General features: G+C 38.1%; 1 protein-coding gene across 1 annotated transcript in view; it reads left to right on the forward strand.

Moving 5' to 3' along the window:
- Positions 1-21,988, forward strand: part of aif1l (allograft inflammatory factor 1-like) — a 38,395-nt gene that overhangs the window by 14,117 nt on the left and 2,290 nt on the right. The window contains exons 4-5 of the mRNA XM_056241388.1: positions 13,550-13,591; positions 14,929-15,091. Of these exons, the coding sequence (XP_056097363.1) occupies positions 13,550-13,591; positions 14,929-15,091 (205 nt within the window). The remainder of the gene's footprint in view (positions 1-13,549; positions 13,592-14,928; positions 15,092-21,988) is intronic.

Consider the following 21,988-nt stretch of genomic DNA (forward strand, 5'->3'; position numbering starts at 1 on the left):
ATTTAGAATAGATAAAAATGTGCGATTAAATGCGATTAATCGCGAGTTAACTATGACATTAATGCGATTAATCGCGATTAAATATTTTAATCGTTTGACAGCACTAATATATACACATTAGAACTCTAAAGCGAGTGTTGAACGAAAACTCACAAAGTTTTCTGAGTGGTTTTGAATGGATTCTGACTAACTTAAACATCTCTGATTGGCCATTGTGTTCACACACGGGTCAACAGATATGTCTGTGATTGGCTACAATGATTAACGCTTCAAAAATACATTGTAAATTGAAACCTTTGACGCGCTTCACAGATCTCTTCCACAGATACACAGGTAGTGTTTGAAAGCAGCCAGCTATCAGCGGGTACCATATCAACCCTCTACAATGCGAGTAAATTTCCCTCTGGGCAACTAAAGAATGTATATTATTAGCCATTGGCTAATAAATTCTTAGATTTTACTCGCGTGTGTGTGTGTGTGTGTGTGTGTTAGATGCCAATGATAAGTTTAGCATAGATATATTTTCACTCGCTGAACACTGACTGAGCGCTTGAGAGTTTCGCTCTCCGTCAAGCGATCTGTACTAGTATTTCAAATTCAGTTCAGCGTACCTGTATTTGACGTTCCGTAAACTCTAGTGTGAAGGTGCACAACTCACCGTCGCGTTTCTCACACACACGCAAAGAGAGAGTCTTGCATACCATTCAAAATCGACGTGCTACATGTAAACGATATTCTTGTTTGTATTTTTCTGTCAAAATAAAGGAGTTCATCTGGAATTATTCAGCTTTTAAGAACAAGCAGAAGACATGCCGGTTTCTCCGGTAGTGGGCGGAACTAATGCGCACACGGCAATCTCATTGGATGGCACTCATCCCTGTTTTAATTTCAGCAAATCAGAGTGAACGCTGACAACTAAATTAACATTCATGAACCCAGCAGCTCATGTGTTGTATATTGTCAATACTGATAGTAATAAGATAGTCCTACTAATAATTCGGTAACACTTTACAATAACAGTACATGAATAATCATGAACTAATACCTGGATTAATAATTACCGGTACTTTACTATGAACTAATGATGAGTTAAGACATGTACTAATGAAGAACTAACCTTAACTACGACATGAGTCATATGAATTCCTGCATGAATATACCATCTTAACTACACGTTAGTAAATGCTTGTTAATTAATGTATTCATTAACATATTCAGCTCTTCTAAATCAGATATCATTTGGTGCTTTTCGGTGGTTTGTAAAGAAGTGGAAGAGCAGAGGTGCTGTGCCCGAAGGAACTGAACGGTAGGAGGAAAATGGACACATTTTGTGGCCCAAGACTAACATCCGACTGCATTATGATATAAAGACAGTAAACCAATCCATAAAACAACCACAGAAATAACCATCATCTGTGCTAACACTGATTTTAATTTAGAAAATTGCATCTGTTAAAGAATATGTTAGTGTAGGTATTTTACTCTTGATGGCAGCAGTGGAATCACTTAAAACAGAATGAGATTAAATTGTTTTAATGATGAATGCATCAATGAGTAAGGTTAAAGGTACAATATGTAGGAATTGTGTAATAAAATATCCAAAAATCACTTGCACAGTGTGATATATTTCCTGCAGTTGTGTACTTACAATATCCCAAAAGTCTCCAAAGATTTTTTATTTCAGAGAAATTCCAATTTTAAAAAGTGGCCGTCCTGGAAAAAAAAATGTCGCCTGTCAATGACGCAATATCCTCGCTTTCCTCGGTTTCCGCTCGTACTGCCATAGCCATGACGTAACCATGGCGACATCCGTGGACAACTGCGTAGAGCGTAACGTTTAGCTGCACGCTGTTGTTGTTTCGTTCAAACATTATGGACCATGGCAAGCAGACTTTGGGACAAAAAAGGAGAACTAAAATGAGGATCAATATCAGCGTGGCGTTTTTGAGATGCCGAGAGCTCCATGTCCGCGACTAATTTGGAGCAACACCGCTCTTGCATATACTTTATTAGACAGGTGAGCAAATGTACATAAAACAAAAGGATGTACCGTATTTTCCGCACTATAAGGCGCACTTAAAAGCCTTTAATTTTCTCAAAAAACGACAGTGCGCCTTATTATCCGGAGCGCCTTATATATGGATGGTGAACACACGTTCACCAAGACGCGGAGACAGCGCCGGGCGACTTACGCCACTATCTGCCAATGGATCGTGGATGCCTGGGCTGATATATCAGTCTCAACTGTGATCCGAGCTTTCACGAATGCAGGAATAATCTCTTTATTCAGCCGGCTCACACACCCATATTTACTTCCTGTTTTCGGCCGAAGTCCACAGTAGTTGATTGTCGAGTTCGCGCGCACGATCAAACCTCCTCCGTGTGTTCAACATCTGATTCGAATGAACTATCCATTTGAGCTGATATTCTCAGAACACCACACAGCACCGTCATCGGCTGACAGCTAACAGTCTGAGTCTCCACTGTTGCTTAGTTACCAATGATCGCGCGTGCGCACTCGACAATCGCCTACTGTGGACTTCGACCGAAAACAGGAAGAAAATACGGGTATGTGCAGTCAGATTCACCGTGTTCACTCACATGGCTGTGCACTTGTAATAACACATTAAGGTTGTTTAGAGGCTAAAAGCAGATTTAAAACTTGTCCCGTTTAAGTCAACAGGGTGCAAATTAAAAAGAGGATAACACGGTGTAGGCAACACCGGTTTTTGTCGTTGTTATCTGTACTGACAGCACTCCAAATTTACAAAAAATGAGCTCAATGTTAAAATTGACCGGAGTTTTCCTTTAACGTTTGAACAACGTTACCATGGGAGTGAACGGAGTTGTCAGAACGCTTAATAAAGTTTGACTTTATCTGACTGTTTTGTTGACATTTGTTGACATCTAGTGGATGCATAACGCAAACCCAGTCAAACGTTTGACTGCAGTATCTTATGCGCCTTATAATCCGGTGCGCCCTATATATGAAAAATGTTCTAAAATAGGTCATTCATTGAAGGTGCGCCTTATAATCCGGTGCGCCGTATAGTGCGGAAAATACGGTATCTGTGTTTCCTTGCAACACTGTCAATAATATCATTTATAAACAATGCGAGATGCATACGCCTATATGACGTGACAGATCAATCATTATGCATATGTTGATTCACCTCAAAAACTATCAAGTGATCGTTATGCTGATGAAAATTCACAGTTATATTGCTCTTTGTACTTTGGTAATGCTTTTTATCACTTGTGTTTTGACCGAGATTATGGCAGTGCAATTAAATACAATCGGATATGTGTTGTTAAAGTAACAACAGGTAACTTTTCAACCTTCATAATATATTTCCAAGTCTCTTGTGATGGTACATCGACTTACAATAGGTTGAATGACACGTCTGCCATAGCCTGACGGGGTCTGTAGCGTTTTTAATCGTACTTTTAAACTTAGGGTTTCGGGTAGTAACCGGCGAACAAAGAGAACTACAAAATTCGACTGCTTTACGGCATATACGTCACTTCCACCACCACCCCCACTTCCTTAAAATCGGACTTGCGAGCCAAATGTTATAGTCATGGCCGAAGCAGCACAGAAAAACAAGAAAGCAAAGGTTTTATCGGAGCAAAGCAAAAAGAGAAAAAGAGAAAGTGATCGCGTTAAAGGAGGATCAACATTGCAGAGCTGCCAACTCTCACGCATTGGCCGTGAGACACCCGCATTTGATTGGTTTCACACGCTCACACGTACGCCACACCCCCGGTTTCTCACGCTAAATTGTCAACCCGGTCGGTCAAATCCCTGAAAGATGAGTTTATCTATAGATCTACCTGTTGAGCCACTCGTGATCGACAAGTTATACCGCAAATTAGTTCAAATCTCCCGGAATCTAGAGCGAGCGCGCACGCGAGACAGAGACTGTGCTCCAACGCGCGCGGATGGCAGAGAGAGAAAGCGAGCGAGAGACCTTGCGTGTGCAGGGAGCATCGAACCCTCCATCGAAAAAAGAATGCCTCTCTCTAACCTCTCTAATTCGCTAGAGTAGTAGTGAATTATCAATCTGGTAGCTAGTAAACGATATTCTAGTTTTTGATGGTTAGCTATCGCTAGTATTCTCGTTCTGATTTGAACTTTGCAATCGATGAAATGCAAATAGCAAATGTTTGACCTAAAAAGTGTAGTCTACTCAACATGTACAAAGAAAGGAGGAAGATTATTAATAAAATCATATTTTAGGATACCTAACATGTCTGTGATATTTGTTTATTTGTCTTGCCTCAAGCTATAATGCAAATCGATTTGTAAAATTTGCAGATTCATTTATGGTAGCTTGATATTATAATATTGACGATATATGGTTAATATCAACCACTCAAACATTGCATTGAAGTATCATATAGATCCAGTAAAACGGTAACCAATAGACTAGGCTACTATAATGACGCTGGCTTGTAAACGTGAGCATCGCGATCATTTGTCGTTAGAAAAAAAATAAAACCCATGAAATTATATTCATATGACATGCTGAAATATATGCCACTGTACCTGGGATGAAGACATTTCACACGCGACGCAAGCAGAACACCTGCATGTGACCTCCTCCTACAGTGTTCAGGGCTATCCTGGTTGTCAACAATTGCACGTGCATGTAGGATGACAGAGTTTACGACAGTAGTAGAGGACAATACTGTTTCCCAACTGTAGGGGGAGCCCGAGAGCAAAAAACTACCTGTTGTTACTTTAAACAATATTTAGCCATTACTTGCAAATGTTCATTCAAATTTACTTTGAGTACGAACACGTAAAACAACACGGCATTAACCATAAACACGTAAAACTGCGCAGCATTAACCCAACAAATCATTTGACAAATAGCTGTAACAGGATAATATAGCATAACATTTCGCGTTCCTTGCAGTTAATTCATTATGGTGACATAAAATATTGCGATCAGACGTACAGGTAATACAAAAACAAATAAATTACCTCATCCGTGATCATGATTCATTAATTCCATAACATCTCTGGATGGTGAAAACGACATCTCCCATCGTTCAACTCTCCCTCATAGCGTCACCAAGCTTCGCCTTTGTTATTGTTGGTAACTGCGCCCTCTTGTGGTGAAAAATTCTTACATATTGTACCTTTAAATGTAAATATTGCAAGACATCTATTGTCATTCACTGATGTTTGTGACAGTTGCTGGTGTCAAATTTATGAACAATTTTACATTGTGCCCTTTTAATACATCTTTCTTCTGATCTAGAGCATGTTTGATTTAGTTTACACCAAAGTGTTAATTAATACATTAATTAACAAGCATGTACTAACGTGTAGTTAAGATGGTATATTCATGCAGGAATTCATGACTCATGTCGTAGTTAAGGTTAGTTCTTCATTAGTACATGTCTTAACTCATCATTAGTTCATAGTAAAGTAATTATTAATTCAGGTATTAGTACATGATTATTCATGTACTGTTATTGTAAAGTGTTACCAATAATTATATTATCTTGGTTTTGTTTTGCAACAAACACTAAATGACCAACAATATCTTAAGCATCACCACCAGTCCTAAGTTCAGTTAAAATGACAAATATGCATGCATAATTATCAAGTTTAAGTTTTAATTACTAAAGTTCTATCATTAAATAATGCGTGATTGACTGATTTTAAGAGTGTACATTTAGATATTTAAAATGTGCCATTTTACAAAGATAAGCTGAATTGGTGGAATGTATATATAGATATATGTAAATAATAGTCTATCAGTCTGGCGAGTAACCAAAAAAATGTACTAGCCAATGGCGATTCTATTGCCAAGGTGTGCATAGAGGGTTGCATATACAGTATACCCTGTACTCTGTACTACCCGGTACTGCAGAAATGTTGGTATCGTCACATTTATTGATTTATTTTTCAGTATACTTTTGACAACCCTAGGCAGATGTCACTACAATAAATACAAATCTCTAAACTATATAATTTCTTCTATTTTGACATTTAGATTACATTTGCCATCATCTAATGCTCACTTGAAGTTTATCTTTAAATAAACTAATACTTAATTGAATATCCATTTTTATACAGTACATTATAATGCTTAAATTCAGTTGATGAATGAATAAATGATTGATTTTAGTTTTTAGTGATTTAATTTATTTAGACAAAATAGTGTACAGTTTTAATATCTATTTTATCAGTCATAATATCTGCTTATCAGAATTGCTCAGCAGTTTTTGTATAGGTGTATCTGACATCATGAATCCTTTCTCTCTCTCTCTCTCTCTCTCTCTCTCTCTCTCTCTCTCTCTCTCTCTCTCTCTCTCTCTCTCTCTCTCTCTCTCTCTGTCATTATGTAATAAAATGGGTGGGTTGCGATTTTCATGTTGACTTTAGACCCAAGGGACTCTAAATTATTTACTACCAGCCATCCAGAGTGTACATTTGGGTTTGTGGGTCATTATCAAGAGGGAGTGATCAGGTTAAAGGGGTCAAGTGGCTCTGAATGTTACAATGATTTCTTGTAGGGCTGCACAATATTTAAGAAGAATGCGATATGCGATACGATAATGCTTGAAGTGTGTAAAATAAACTTAAATTATCTTTAAAATATATTTAAAATTGTATAACCTAAATACGTGTTTCACATTCTTTTTGTGACAAGAAAATATCCCTACAACTTCTGAAAGTGAACAGCAGTGTTTTACTATTAGGTGCCCCTAGGGACATTATTCAGAATTACCTTGCATATACATGTACTTTTCCTCTCACATACACATATAAAACCAAATTCATTCACATACTATAATGAAATGCTCACACACATACAAGTGAAATACTTTGACAACCACAACTGAAACGCTCTCATACATACAACTGAAAATATTACGCTCACACACACAACTGAAACGCTCACACACACAACTGAAATGCTCACACACATACAAGTGAAATGCTTTTACAAACACAACTGAAACGCTCACATACATACAACTGAAAATATTACGCTCACACACACAACTGAAACGCTCACACACACAACTGAAATGCTCACACACATACAAGTGAAATGCTTTTACAAACATAACTGAAACGCTCTCACTCACACAACTGAAAATCATTTCAGTATGTTATATGCAAGCATTTCAGTATGTTGTATGCAAGCATTTCAGTATGTTGTATGAAAGCATTTCAGTTGAAACGGAAGCACATTTCAGTTGAAACGGAAGGTGGTTAGAGTCCCCGCCCACTCCAGCAGGGTTGCCAGATGCCAAGGTTTGCCATCACAAAACCTCGCCAAAAACTGCGAGAATGCACAAAAAAACGCCCAAATTTGTTTTGGCTTGTTTCTCGTTTAAACACAGTGAAATCATTAGCAAGCTTTAAAATTACCCATGGTCCGTGTACTTTTGCGTCCATTCGTTTTCCCCTTTTTAACCCGTAATTGAAAAACGAAAAATGGTTGTTGTAGGCCCTATTTTTAAAACGCAAAGTTGAACACCAAAATTTGAATTTGAACTGTAGCCTATACACCAAATGCTACGCAAAAAAATAAATGTTGAAGTATTTTCCGATTTTTGTATGTGACTTTTTGCCCCTTTATTAAACATTTAAAATATTCACAAATTAATATGCAAAAAAAATTGATTTTACTGGTTTTCTAACTAAGGCCAAACCAGGAAATTATATTTTTCCCGCAGTGCTGAATGAAAAGAGCCATAGCCTACTCTCGAACCATACAGAGAGGTGATTTAGGCTATAGGTGATCTGAAAAAATAACGAGGCTATACCTCCATCTCCGCTGTAAGGATGGGCCTTTACTGTGCGTTCACACCGCCGGCGGCGAGAGCGTCAAAGTGGCCGGAAGTCATTCATTTTCAATGAGAGCCGGCGGCGAGCTCCGGCGAGGGCGGCGCGGTGCGTCTTGGACGGTGAGAGCGGCGAGAAGAAGTTGAAATCAGCTCAACTTTAGGGAAATGAGCTATGACGCGGTTCGGCGGCAACCGGCGGCAACCAATCGGAATGTAGATTTGCTCCGTTTGAGAGGATTCCAGAGAACGCAGTCAAGTAACAAAGGTTCCGACCACATTAGTTCCCAAGCAAAATAGAGGAGAGGTTGATCATTTGAATTTCATAAGAAGGCGCACAACATTATTTATAGGCAAGATATTCGTGCTAGAACGCTTTTTCAGCAGGAATGCAAATTAGAATAGCATTTAACCATGAACACAAAAGCCACACCAAACAAATGGCTTTTAATTTGTTTATTTCGTTAGCAAACATGTCACTATAATTGTTAAGTTCTTTCCATCGATCAATTTTCTGCAAACATAACGATCGACATGCTTGTTTGCTTCGCGGCCCCTTTAAATAAAGTTTAAAAAAAGACCAAGCATTCGATCTACGTCAGAGCATCAGAGCGTCCACGAATCTTTCCACGGCGTCGCTGACAGGGCAGCGAGAGCGAATTTTGCCGCTCTCGCCGGCGGCGGTGTGAACGTACAGTTAGAGAGAAATTCATATGGATTACATTATCAGACGGTATTTGCTTTCGATTCGAATTGGTTCTTTAAAAGTGGACATTTCAAGCTTTAGCCTACATAGGCTATATTTTGTTTCAGTTCATTTTTGAGACGCGATCACGGAGACCATGAAAGCTCGCCTGATTGTTTTATTTTATTTTACAAAAGCACAACGTTTTCTTGTTATTGTGAGTTTACACAAATAAAAGTAGTTGCGAATGATGTATTATTGTTTTCTGTATGACCAGAAATTATAGAGTATTTTAAGTTGTTTCCACTGCTGATAGGAAAACGCAAGTGTTCTCGCCTCCGTGCCATGCAGTGCGCGCTCCACACAAACCTTTGGATAAGCGTCACAATCTTGTGTTTATTTGTAATAATCTTAGCCCTGTATTATTATTGTCTAACCTGTATTATGACTGACATTTGATAATTGGTAATTTCTTGAATTTTCTAAAAAACAACATTTACATCTTTAAAGTCATTTTGGGGGGTGGGAGGAAAAAGCTCAGTATACTATAATAATAATTAAAAGAAAAGACTTCACATAAAAAATAAACATAAAACAAAAACATTTCAAAAACTGTAAAATGTCAGGTTATATAAAAAATAAAACATTAATAAATTATTTTATGAGAAACATAATTACTGTCTTAAGTGAACTCATTTATAGTTATAACCGCAAATAATAATTGCCATTATTATTATTATTATCCTACATTTAGGCTAGAAGACGGTTTTATCCAAAAAAGGAACAAAGCATTCGTCAAATGTCAGTCATAATACAGGTTAGACAATAATAATACAGGGCTAAGATTATTACAAATAAACAAAAGATTGTGACGCTTATCCAAGGGTTTGTGCGAGTGTGGAGCGCGCACTGCATGGCACGGAGGCGCGAACACTTGCGTTTTCCTATCAGCAGTGAAAACAACTTAAAATACTCTATAATTTCTGGTCATACAGAAAACAATAATACATCATTCGCAACTACTTTTATTTGTGTAAACTCACAATAACAAGAAAACGTTGTGCTTTTGTAAAATAAAATAAAACAATCAGGCGAGCTTTCATGGTCTCCGTGATCGCATCTCAAAAATGAACTGAAACAAAATATAGCCTATGTAGGCTAAAGCTTGAAATGTCCACTTTTAAAGAACCAATTCGAATCGAAAGCAAATACCGTCTGATAATGTAATCCATATGAATTTCTCTCTAAAGGCCCATCCTTACAGCGGAGATGGAGGTATAGCCTCGTTATTTTTTCAGATTATAAATCACCTATAGCCTAAATCACCTCTCTGTATGGTTCGAGAGTAGGCTATGGCTCTTTTCATTCAGCACTGCGGGAAAAATATAATTTCCTGGTTTGGCCTTAGTTAGAAAACCAGTAAAATCAATTTTTTGCATATTAATTTGTGAATATTTTAAATTTTTAATAAAGGGGCAAAAAGTCACATACAAAAATCGGAAAATACTTCAACATTTATTTTTTTGCGTAGCATTTGGTGCAGGGCTTGACATTAACTTTTTGAGGCACTTGTCCTTCGGCCAAGTAAATTTATGTTTCTCTTGTCCATGCACAAAAGTCACTTGTCCGGGTAAAGATTTATAATTTTATCTAGGGCTGCACGATTTGGGGAAAATGTCATATTGCGATTATTGAGTTCAATATTGCGGTTGTGATGTGCGATTGCGATATAATAAACAAATGGTTTCATGAGTCAACTTATTTGGTTCTAAACCAAATGCACACACAGATTAGTGATAATTCTGAAATTAGCAATAACAACTAAATGATTGATAACACCTATAATGATCAATAAGCCATTGATGTCTGGATAAAAATTAACTGTCTAACAGGTAGGACATATACAGAAGTTGAATAAAGTTATCAAACAGTCTGGGCTGCATAAATTATAAATTATATATAGACTACTACTTATTGAAGCTACACAAGTTCTTTAGTCAAGAGCAGTGAGTAATTTTCTCTGTTCCCTTTGTTCTTTCAGTAACTTTACTGACAGAACGCTTTATTGGTAGCTGGCCCTTTAAGAGCAGCCGCTGTGGACAGAGACGCGGATATCACACGCGCCTCATTCTCTCACGAGTCACAACTCTTTATGTCCATCATAAGACTGTTCTTATGTTATGAAGATACTCGACAAATGACATTTTGGCTTAATTGTGTGTGTTGTTGATGTTCGTTCAAGCGCGAAAGAGAACTTCTGGCGCGCGGTCTGTGCATGCGCATTATACTGGCGCGCGTCTTTCTGTGAGTCACATTCAGGACATTCACAGGCAGCGCGAAAAAATGTGTTCGTTTCAAATCGGTAAAATTAAATCTGTAAAATAGACGTAACGAGTGGCACATAACGTGAAGTAACATGGCATTTTATTTTGTTTGAAATTTAACTTGTCCGGTCGGACAACTAATTTTCTCTTCTAGGCTACTTGTCATACAAAAAATCCACTTGTCCCGGACAAGCCTTAATGTCGAGCCCTGTGGTGTATACAATTCAAATTCAAATTTTGGTGTTCAACTTTGCGTTTTAAAAATAGGGCCTACAACAACCATTTTTCGTTTTTCAATCACGGGTTAAAAAGGGAAAAACGAATGGACGCAAAAGTACACGGACCATGGGTAATTTTGAAGCTTGTTAATGATTTCACTGTGTTTAAACGAGAAACAAGCCAAAACAAATTTGGGCGGTTTTTTGTGCATTCTCGCAGTTTTTGGCAAGGTTTTGTGATGGAAAACCTTGACATCTGGCAACCCTGCTGGAGTGGGCGGGGACTCTAACCACCTTCCGTTTCAACTGAAATGTGCTTCCGTTTCAACTGAAATGCTTTCATACAACATACTGAAATGTTTGCATATAACATACTGAAATGATTTTCAGTTGTGTGAGTGAGAGCGTTTCAGTTATGTTTGTAAAAGCATTTCACTTGTATGTGTGTGAGCATTTCACTTGTGTGTGTGAGAGCATTTCACTTGTATGTGTGTGAGCATTTCAGTTGTGTGTGTGTGAGCGTTTCAGTTGTGAGTGTGAGCGTAATATTTTCAGTTGTATGTATGTGAGCGTTTCAGTTGTGTTTGTAAAAGCATTTCACTTGTATGTGTGTGAGCATTTCAGTTGTGTGTTTGAGCGTAATATTTTCAGTTGTATGTATGAGAGTGTTTCAGTTGTGTTTGTAAAAGCATTTCACTTGTATGTGTGTGAGCATTTCAGTTGTGTGTGTGTGAGTGTTTCAGTTATGTGTGTGAGCATAATATTTTCAGTTGTATGTATGAGAGCATTTCAGTTGTGTGTGTGTGAGCGTTTCAGTTGTGTGTGTGAGCGTAATATTTTCAGTTGTATGTATGTGAGCGTTTCAGTTGTGTTTGTAAAAGCATTTCACTTGTATGTGTGTGAGCATTTCAGTTGTGTGTTTGAGTGTAATATTTTCAGTTGTATGTATGAGAGTGTTTCAGTTGTGTTTGTAAAAGCATTTCACTTGTATGTGTGTGAGCATTTCAGTTGTGTGTGTGTGAGTGTTTCAGTTATGTGTGTGAGCATAATATTTTCAGTTGTATGTATGAGAGCATTTCAGTTGTGTGTGTGTGTGAGCGTTTCAGTTGTGTGTGTGAGCGTAATATTTTCAGTTGTATGTATGAGAGCGTTTCAGTTGTGGTTGTCAAAGCATTTCACTTGTATGTGTGTGAGCATTTCATTATAGTATGTGAATGAATTTGGTTTTATATGTGTATGTGAGAGGAAAAGTACATGTATATGCAAGGTAATTCTGAATAATGTCCCTAGGGGCACCTCATATTTTACTGTAGCATAAGAAGTCAGTGTAAACCACTGGGTTTAGGGTTTCAGGTAGGCCTACATTAGGTTTATTTAACAACAGAAACTGAATAATCAAATGTAAAAATAAAACTGCTTAGTTTTCACTGTATGAAATAAATATACTGATTCTTATTAAAGCTACAAAAGTTATTCAGCCAAGAGCAGTGAGTGATTTTCTCTTTGTCTTTTGTTCATGACCCCAGTGATTGCAAGCTGTTGCGATATGCATATTGTGATATTTCGATAATTTCGATATATTGTGCACCCCTAATTTCTTGTTAAACAGAGGGAGAAAACCGCTGAAAGGACAGAAGTCAAAGGCACAAGGGACAGGAGTAGAGCTCAACCCTTGAGATTGCTCTTGACACTGTGGAAATGAAGGCTTGTCTCTCTCTCTCTCTCTCTCTCTCTCTCTCTCTCTCTCTCTCTCTCTCTCTCTCTCTCTCTCTCTCTCTCTCTCTCTCGCGCTTTCTCTCTCTCTCACACACACAGTCTGAGCACTTGCCGCAGTGTTTGACCCACTAATGTCAGTATGTGTGTATGCCACTGCCCTAGCTATATCCAGAAACGAAATGTGTTTGGAGGAATAGAATAGGCTACAGTTGAAAATAAGGGGATGCTATCCAAAAAATAAAACCATTTAGAGAGATAGTGATTCAGACAGGGAAAGTTATGAGTTACATTTAGGCAGCGTCAGTGCATTTCGATGGACCAGCTCTGTTTCACACGCACTCATTCAGCTCGGGGCTGAACAGGCTGTGTTTGTGTTCACAGGGGGCCATTGTAACCCTCTCCTTCCCATCAGCCTCCTCTCACGGTGACTCCGTTACACTTTCAATGTGTCCACTCCAACAGAAGCTACATTGTGATATTGAAACAACACAGAATGAGAGAGGAGGAGGAGGAGAGAGAGAGAGAGGAAATACTCTGGAACTAGAATAATCTAGCAAAACCAAATAGGACAATGATTCAGATCTGGTACTAGCTGTCCTCATTTACAGATATAGCTGGCCATCCTTTTGTGAAATAAAGGCCTAATTTCAGTTAAAATAGCTGAGAAATGCAGGGCTTTCCAAAATTCCTCTGATTCCCCCTGTTTTGTGTTTGTGTGTGTTTTTATGCTTTGTACATTTGCATTGTTCTTGCTGAACTATTAAAATGTCGTTTGTTTTTTCAATCCACAGATAAATATGCAGAGTTTGACCTGAACGATCAGGGGGATATCGGTAAGTGTGTGTGTGCATGTGTAGTTAAGTCTGAGTTTTAGTGAGGAAGGGCTCTTTTGTCATGCCCACTGTGTAGGTGATACCATGCTTGATAGATGGGAAACATGAGAACACACCTGTAATCAACTTAATGGTCACTGTCATGTGCTGTAGAAAGAGTAGGAGTGACTCAAGAGATATGGAGAAGTTGCTGTGTGCTGTAAATTTGCATTGTACAACATGTTTCAGTTTCATTGTCAAAACAACATGGAATAAAGATTGAGCAACAGTTTCAAGAAAATCAACACACTGATGAAAAATGCAGATTTTTTTAAAAACAATTTTCACAATGTAAACAATTAAAACATCTAATACAACTCTGTGACTGATGTAACCACAATGTAAAGTAGGTGGGAATAAATAATAATATTACTAATACACTATCTAATTATATATATATATATATATATATATATATATATATATATATATATATATATATATATATATATATATATATATATATATTGTATATATGTGATAAATAAGTAATAACATAGCTCAATTAAATCCTGTCCTATTTTCCACTTCTTTTTCACTCAGAAATGCATTTATATGCAAATGACAGGCTTGCCCATATCAGATGTTGGAGGAAAGTGGCATAGGCCATCATTCCTGATTGTGAATCCAAACAGCTGAAAGTTTGTGCCACAGAAATGAGGGTACTTAAGTGGATGATTCATGGTATACTTGCACAAATGTGTGGTTTCTGATTAGCAAGTATGTTTATATGAGAGAGAGCTGCATACTGTACAATATGGGACACAACAATTTAATACACGAGGATAAAATAAGTATTTGACATCTTTCCATTAATGCAAATGATGTGGGCAGATAAACAGTGACAGTTCTTTGTTTGGTGTTGAAGTGTCAACCCTGTGGCTGTTTCACACACCCAGCACATTGCTAAAGTTTAAATGCATTTCTGTGAGTGTTAGGGTGGTTGTGCAAAACTACATACTAGACTGTTTTAAGTAAACTCTTTATAAATAGGCCGATTTTTTAATTCTGCCAATCTGTTTCTTAGAGGACTCTTTTTTTTTTCTTTTTTTTTTTTTTTATTAAACCATTTTTATCTTGATACCACAAATCCATCTGCATGTGTATAGGCCATGCAGTCCTTCAAAGGGGTTAATGACAGATATTCAACAAATATTTGGGCTAAATAATGATGGACAACTAGTCAGCCATGCCATCTTTATTAGAGATCTATCTGTCAAGCTGTGAGAGTCTGTGTGTAGTAGTTCTCTGTTGGTATGATGGTGTTTGTGTGATGGCTGTATGCGTTTCCTTGCCAGACATGATGGGCATGAAACGAATGATGGAGAAGTTGGGTGTGCCAAAGACTCACCTGGAGATGAAGAAAATGATCTCGGAGGTGACAGGGGGCGTCAGCGACACCATCAACTACAGGGACTTTGTGAAAATGATGCTTGGCAAGCGATCAGCTGTTCTCAAACTGTAAGTGTGTTTCTGCGATTTCTTTGTGCATGTCCATTTTGTTTTTAATATTGGCAAATGCCATTATGCAGAATTGTTGGACTCTCCTGCTTTAACTGAGTCCAGCTATTTTTAGATACGTTTACGTGTGTGTGTTTAATCTTGTCAGCACATCCAGTGCAGGATCAGCATATCTGTGCCATTATCTCTCAGTGGGAGAGGGATCTGCTGTGACAGGTGATGTCATCATCATGAGACACTAGGGGTTGAATCAATACCAGAAATTTGGCTTTGGTACAGTACAGCCTTGGAACCTCAATATCAATACTAAATCGATACCCAAGGCAATAACTAAAGGGCCTTGAGTGACTGATAAATTTAAACTGTGGCTGTCAATTATTAATATTGAAATTATCAAATGAAATGGAAAAAACATACATTGTTTTGGTGGTCTTGTTGACAAATGTAAATATCTTTGTAAAAAATGAGGGATGCTCCGATCAGGATTTTTGCAACGGATACCGACTACCAATTTCTTTTCATCATGATCAGCCAATCTCGATCCTTCAAGCTTTATATAAGTTATATGTAAGCTCTCTGTTGACTGTCACTGTTAACCCCTTACACCCTGAAGGCATTTTTAATTATTTCACGTGTAAGTGGCATTGGCCTACTTAAAAGTAATGGCTTATACCTTTACTAGAAAAAGGGTATCATCAAGTACATGGTCTCATTTGACAGGAAACCTTTAAAATTTTGAAGAAAATATATTTTGATCATGTTTACTGGTTCTTCGTGTTACAAAACTGCGGAGAAACCCCCAGAAAAAGTGAAGCAATTTATTGATTTATATTGTTATTCACACTTGACATGATGATTATTAGAAAGTATGACAGGTCATTAATTAAGTTGTTCACACAACAATTGCATCTGGGCCAAATGTTGTGTTGATATCTTAAAGCAATCAAAAGTTACATGGCATTTGGAACCATGGTAGCCGTTTTATCAAAAGTCCAAAAACCTTTCCAAACAAGTAAAACATAACTGAAGTTACATGTGTAAATGCCATTAAGCATAAAAATATTTATAATTGCATATAAATAACAAGTAATAAGATCCTGGTTGATGAGTGATGATCTTCCAGTGCTGTTTCAGCTGTGTGCTCCTATTCCATGGCATATGGCAAATCAAGACCTGTCAATCTGAGCGATCAAAGCAATCTAAGCGCACTCTAGCTATAAAACAGTGTCTGGTTGGTCTCGACACATCGTCCCGACTCTCTACCCACCAAACCTGAGATCCAGTTTACATTGGTTGAACTTTTAAATTATGTTGGAAAACACTGTGTCATGATCGCAACAAGATCAGATCCTGGAAGTCCTTTAGCTTTAGCCAGCAGCATGTCATGTCACTCTGTGAGGATTTTCTTAAGATCTATGCATCATGTTATGATGTGTGTCGAGACAACCTGCACTAAATAAAGTTGTGCGATTTATTGTGGTTTACTAATGTTTCGCAAAGTTACAAAGCAGAACGTGGCCCAAAAGCCCCATCTGTTTACTGTTTACATGCACGTCAGTGGCAACTTTTTGCTGTTACATCATCAAATAGCGATCGGCTCATGAGGTCGGCCAAATTTAGTGCCTACCAGTCGAGTCATAGAATGTGATTATTGGCCGATATCGAAATGCGGCCAATTGATCAGAGTATCCCTACTTAAAATTAAAATGCAAATGGTGATATGTAATTTTTTGTGATAAATGATTTTTTTTTCACCTGGACACACTTGTATACAGTAACATTTGTGTGCACACACGTGCATCTTGTTGGGTGGGTTAGGAGATACAGCTATCCCTAATTATAGCTGTCAGTGACACAAGTGTAGATGTTGTCCAAGTTGGCACGGGTACCCTTGAACACCTCCCTAGTCTCAGTGGAAGCGATGAACAAAACCTTCAACTTCTTGTTTTAAGTTTCTTTTTTGTGAAAGCCATGGTTGTAGTTTAAAGTTGTCTGCGACAAACACTAGTTTGTAAGGGTGCTCCGATTGATCGGTCGCCGATCATAATCGGCCGATAATTGCTTTGGGATTTGTGATCGGCGGTCTCTATAAAGGCCAATCCAGAAAAGCCGATCAGAATACGCAAAACTCGCGAGACAATTTTTTTACGCCCTGGTAAAAATGGCTTCACCGGTCTGGCAATTCTACAACAGGGCTCTCAAGTGTCAAGCATTGATCGTGACAGTCACTCATTTCGGTCTTTTGTCACGCTCTCCCGCCACACATTGTATTTCTCACGCTGAAAAACTATTTGTAATATATTTAATATGCTGCAGCGGCCAAAACTCTGGCCGCGCCGCTCTTACTGTGGAACCGGCATGAATCAAGCGCGTTTCCTCGGGTGTTGTTCGTCGAGCTACACAATAGCCAATCAGAAAATAGCACTATTGTATCTGCAGTGTTTCCTCTAGGATTTTTTCCAGCCGTGGTGGCAGGGGGAGGGGGCGTGGCCCATGAGTGATATTCCCATTGGCCACGCCCCCTTATCCCAGGTGTTTAAACCTCCCCTAAGCATTATTACATGAAAGGCGCCAATAAGAGCGGCAAAGCGATTATGCCAAGAGGTCCTCGCTGCAGCCTGTAGCACGATGACGTAGCTGGATGGTCCAATACGTATTGGATGGAGGTGTGTTTTGGTGACGTCATAGACGCATGCGCACTAGTCAAGTCAACTTCATTTATAGCGCTTTTAACAATGTAGATTGTTTCAAAGCAGAGATAAACATATAATTTAAGGTAAATGAGATTGTTTTGGCTTTATAGCGGTTCTTAAATAATGTTTAAGAACCTGTGATAAACGCTGATGGCGTTCATATGCGCATTAAGAATGGATTCTATTAGAGTAGGTGTAGAGAGAGTAGAGAGTTGGTGAACGATCGCACGTGCTTTGATCTTCCAAGAAGAATAAAGTAAGTTAAATATAAATGGTCACTTGAGTATGGAAGCTCTTTTCCGCCACAGAATAAAACATTTAAAAATATATAATTGCGACTTTTTCCTCACAATTGCGAGTTTATTTAACGCAGTTCTGACTATATCTCACAATTCTGATAAATAAAGTCAGTTTGCAAGATGTAAAGTCTCAATTGCATGTTATAAAGTCAGAATTGCGTGAAATAAAGTCAGAATTCTGAATTTATAATAGGCCTACATAATTGGGAGTTTACGTCTCCCAATTCTGACATTTTTTCTCATAATTGTGACAAACTCGCAATTGCGAATTATAAAGTCAAATTCTAAGGGAAAAAATGACTTATTTTTTTAACCTCAGAATGGTTTAATATCTCACAATTCTGACTGTAGGCTATAACACGCAATTGCGACTTATCATGCAATTCTGACTTTATATCTCCCAATTGGTATTATAAAGTCGAAATTCTGACTTTTCTCGCAATTCTGAATTTATAACACATAATTAAGATTTTATATCTATCAATTCTGACATATTTTCTTAGAATTGTGAGATATAAACTCGCAATTGCGAGTTATAAAGTCAAATTTTACCTCAGAATAGTTCTCTCACAATTCTGACTTTATAACACACAATTGAGACTTTATATCATGCAATTCTGACTTTAGCCTATATCTCCAATTTGCGTAGGCTATATTATAAAGCCAGAATTTCAAGCCTCGCAATTGCGAGTTTATATCTCATAATTCTGACTTAACACGCAATTGCGACTTTATATCACGCAATTCTGACTTCAATTCTGAGATAAAAAGTCAGAGTAGTGAGATAAAAAGTTACCTTTTTTATTTCTCACTCTGTGGCGAAAACAAGCTTCTATAGCCTACCATATTGCAGACACTGAACAGCAAATTAAGAGGAACCGTAGGCAACAGATCACTGTGGAAAAATGAGTAGGCTATAGCCATTAAAGAAGGAACTCTTACCAGGCAAAATATCAAGCACTTTTTTTCCTTTTTTTTTTTTACATCTGACAAGATTTATTTTCTTGATGCTGTTATTATTTTTGCATTTTCCCTTGAATGTGTACTGGTATCTTAAAATGTTTACAGACTTTATTGTATTGTACCTTTAAAATTACAAAGACAATTAGGCTACTTGATTCATTTTTGCTTCCACTCAACAGCAAATGTGACCTGAATAAAATAAAATGGCTTTAAAAAAAAAAAAAAAAAAAAAAAAAAACTTGCGGTGCTGAGGACATGCTATTAATCTAACAAATTTAGGTTTAAAATCATGTGATTTTAAAATGTTGTAAAATTAACTATTTTGCATAGCCTATGTGTGAAACTCGGATAAGCATCCCATTTATGTAAATAATTACTTATTTATCAATAATTACTATTTAGCAGTACTATACTACACAGGTTAGAACATCATATCAGTACAATATTGAGCATACATGTCACTTAAAACCAGCGCATGCGAATTATAATCCAGAGATCGACACTGCGCATGCGTATATGACGTCAGCAAAACACACCTCCATCCAATACGTATTGGACCATCCAGCTACGTCATCGTGCTACAGGCTGCAGCGAGGGGTGTCTCGATTATGCGCATCCCGTGCGCAGAATGATGCACTTGAAGCAACGCGAAGTCACAGCGCGCAGCGCTTCGCATTGAGAAGTTCAAAGCACAAAGCGAAGAGACTATATCTATCTATGCTTAATGTATTATATCTATGCAACAGTTTATTGAGCCTTTTCTTTTAACAGTTTTAAATTTCAGTTAACTTACAGTGCGCGTGAAGAACAATTCATAGTGCTCTCTACTCTAGTGCTGTAGTAACAGACACCCAGTAGAAAGGAATATGATTTAGAAAGCGCTATAAACTCCAGCAAGATAAAGTAATTTTATGAAAACTATAGACCTTTATCTACAAATAAAGTATAATAATGGGAACATTGATCTTGAAGAGAGTGTCGTCGTGTTACTGTTGTAACCGAAGCGAACCGAACTGTTGTAACCGAACCGCAGCACGTCACGTGCTGTTTGAATGCTGAATGGAGAATGACTGAGGAGAGATGAGTTTCCATTAACTTTAACTTTAACGACTTAAATATACATTTTTACCTCACATTATGCTATTGAATGACTTTAGAAGTCTTGGAATATAGTGCGAAAACTTTATGGTGCTTTACAATGTTTTGTATGCCTTTAGTGGGGCTTAACAATAACACATACAATATCGGACCGAGAAGCTGCAGCCGTGGCGGGATGATTTTAGGTGTGGCGGCTCGCCACGGCAGAATGAATGTAGCGGAAACACTGATCTGGGTAAGATTTAACGCAACAACCAATGACAAAAATGTATGTTGTATGTATGTTCATCAGCGGTTACAGTTATATCAAGCAAGGATACGTTTGTGTTTTATTCATAGACTGTAAAAAAATATTGACGTAGTGTCCGTGACGTCACCCGTAGGTTTCTAAAGAGAGTTTTTGAAGCCTAAAGTGGGCGGGGCCAGCCGTCGCCATCTTGGCAGCGCGTCACCTCTCGTCACTACCGGATAAAATAAAATGGGCAAAGAGGCGGGACGTGGGTGGAGCTGAGGTGCTAATGCTATATGCTACTGGCCTTGCGTTAAAGTGACAGCTGATTGAAGAATAAAAGCCAATAGTTCATGTTTTTGCCCTTCGAAATATTCTAATAGTTAAAAGACGTAACTAAAAGTGAGACTGTGTATGATGTATTGTTATTCTGCTGTAAAAATGTATTATCATGCAGTAACTTACAATATTGCTCTAAACTTGTGGGTGTGACAGTGATTCATGCGCATACATGTCAGTCAGCATGGCATCGCACGTCAAGTTCGTAAAGAGCTTTATTCAGTCCATTTTGGCCGCCTCTCAATTTCTCAAATGGGTTAAACCAAAGATATTACCTCAGTAGTTCAAGTAAATGCACTAGAAACCCGCGCTCATTCAAGTGTGTGCATCTATTGCATGGACGGAGAGAAAGCATGACACCTGCAGGATTTTATCTGACGGTACTTTTTATTTAACACTAAAAAGTTAAACAAGCTTATCTGTTCCGTGAGAGCATTAGTACCGCATAACGAGTGTGGTCTCTATATCTATAGACGTTTTTAGCAAAGAAATTGTCTGACATCCATTAACGTTGGTGCATGCGAGGAAAACAACTGGAAATACAGCGCCTCTCCATACCAGTCTATGCTCCATACTTGACAACAACGGAATCCAACGGCGTGGGCGAAGGTATAATGTGTGTATTAAATTGTATGAAATAATCCCGAAAAACCACAAACACGGCAGAGATGGCAAGTACAGCACCTGCTGGAATTAGCTGAGAGTGACGCTATCAGACAGCAGACAAACGGCCGCAATCCGCCTGTCACTCAAGTGGCCACGCCCTTAATTATGCAGGCCTAATATAATTTAAACGGATGAGTTGTAAAAAAATTCACCCCCCTCACAGTTGTCATGAAGGGCAAAATAAGCTATAAAGACTAAAACCACTTTTTGCTCCAGGCTGTAAACATGTTTTTTTTCTGCTGTAAAGTTGGGCATTTTAACATGGGGGAGGTACAGATTTGACTCACTTCTGCCTCCAGCCTCAAGCGGTCAGTAGATGAATTGCAGTTTAATTCACTTCCGTGTTGGTTTCAAGAGAGAGACAGGGAGGTTGCCGCTTGGTTTTATTTCGTGATTACACCGGAATGAATAGTCCGCAACGGCGATAGATTGAAGCGCGCGTCCGAGTGAAGACTGTGTGAGGCACAGAGCACTGTATCCATGACACTGATCGCCGCGGCAACGAGCGCGCAGCTTGAGTTCAAAAACACATTTTAGCGCTAGATTTCTTATTTAATAGCGAACTAAATGAATGATCTGCTAGTTAACTGAAGATGTTTTATTTATTTAT

Source organism: Rhinichthys klamathensis, unplaced genomic scaffold (genome assembly GCF_029890125.1).
Source record: "Rhinichthys klamathensis goyatoka isolate OS25496 unplaced genomic scaffold, OSU_Roscu_1.1 h1tg000639l_1, whole genome shotgun sequence".
Taxonomy (NCBI): domain Eukaryota; kingdom Metazoa; phylum Chordata; class Actinopteri; order Cypriniformes; family Leuciscidae; genus Rhinichthys; species Rhinichthys klamathensis.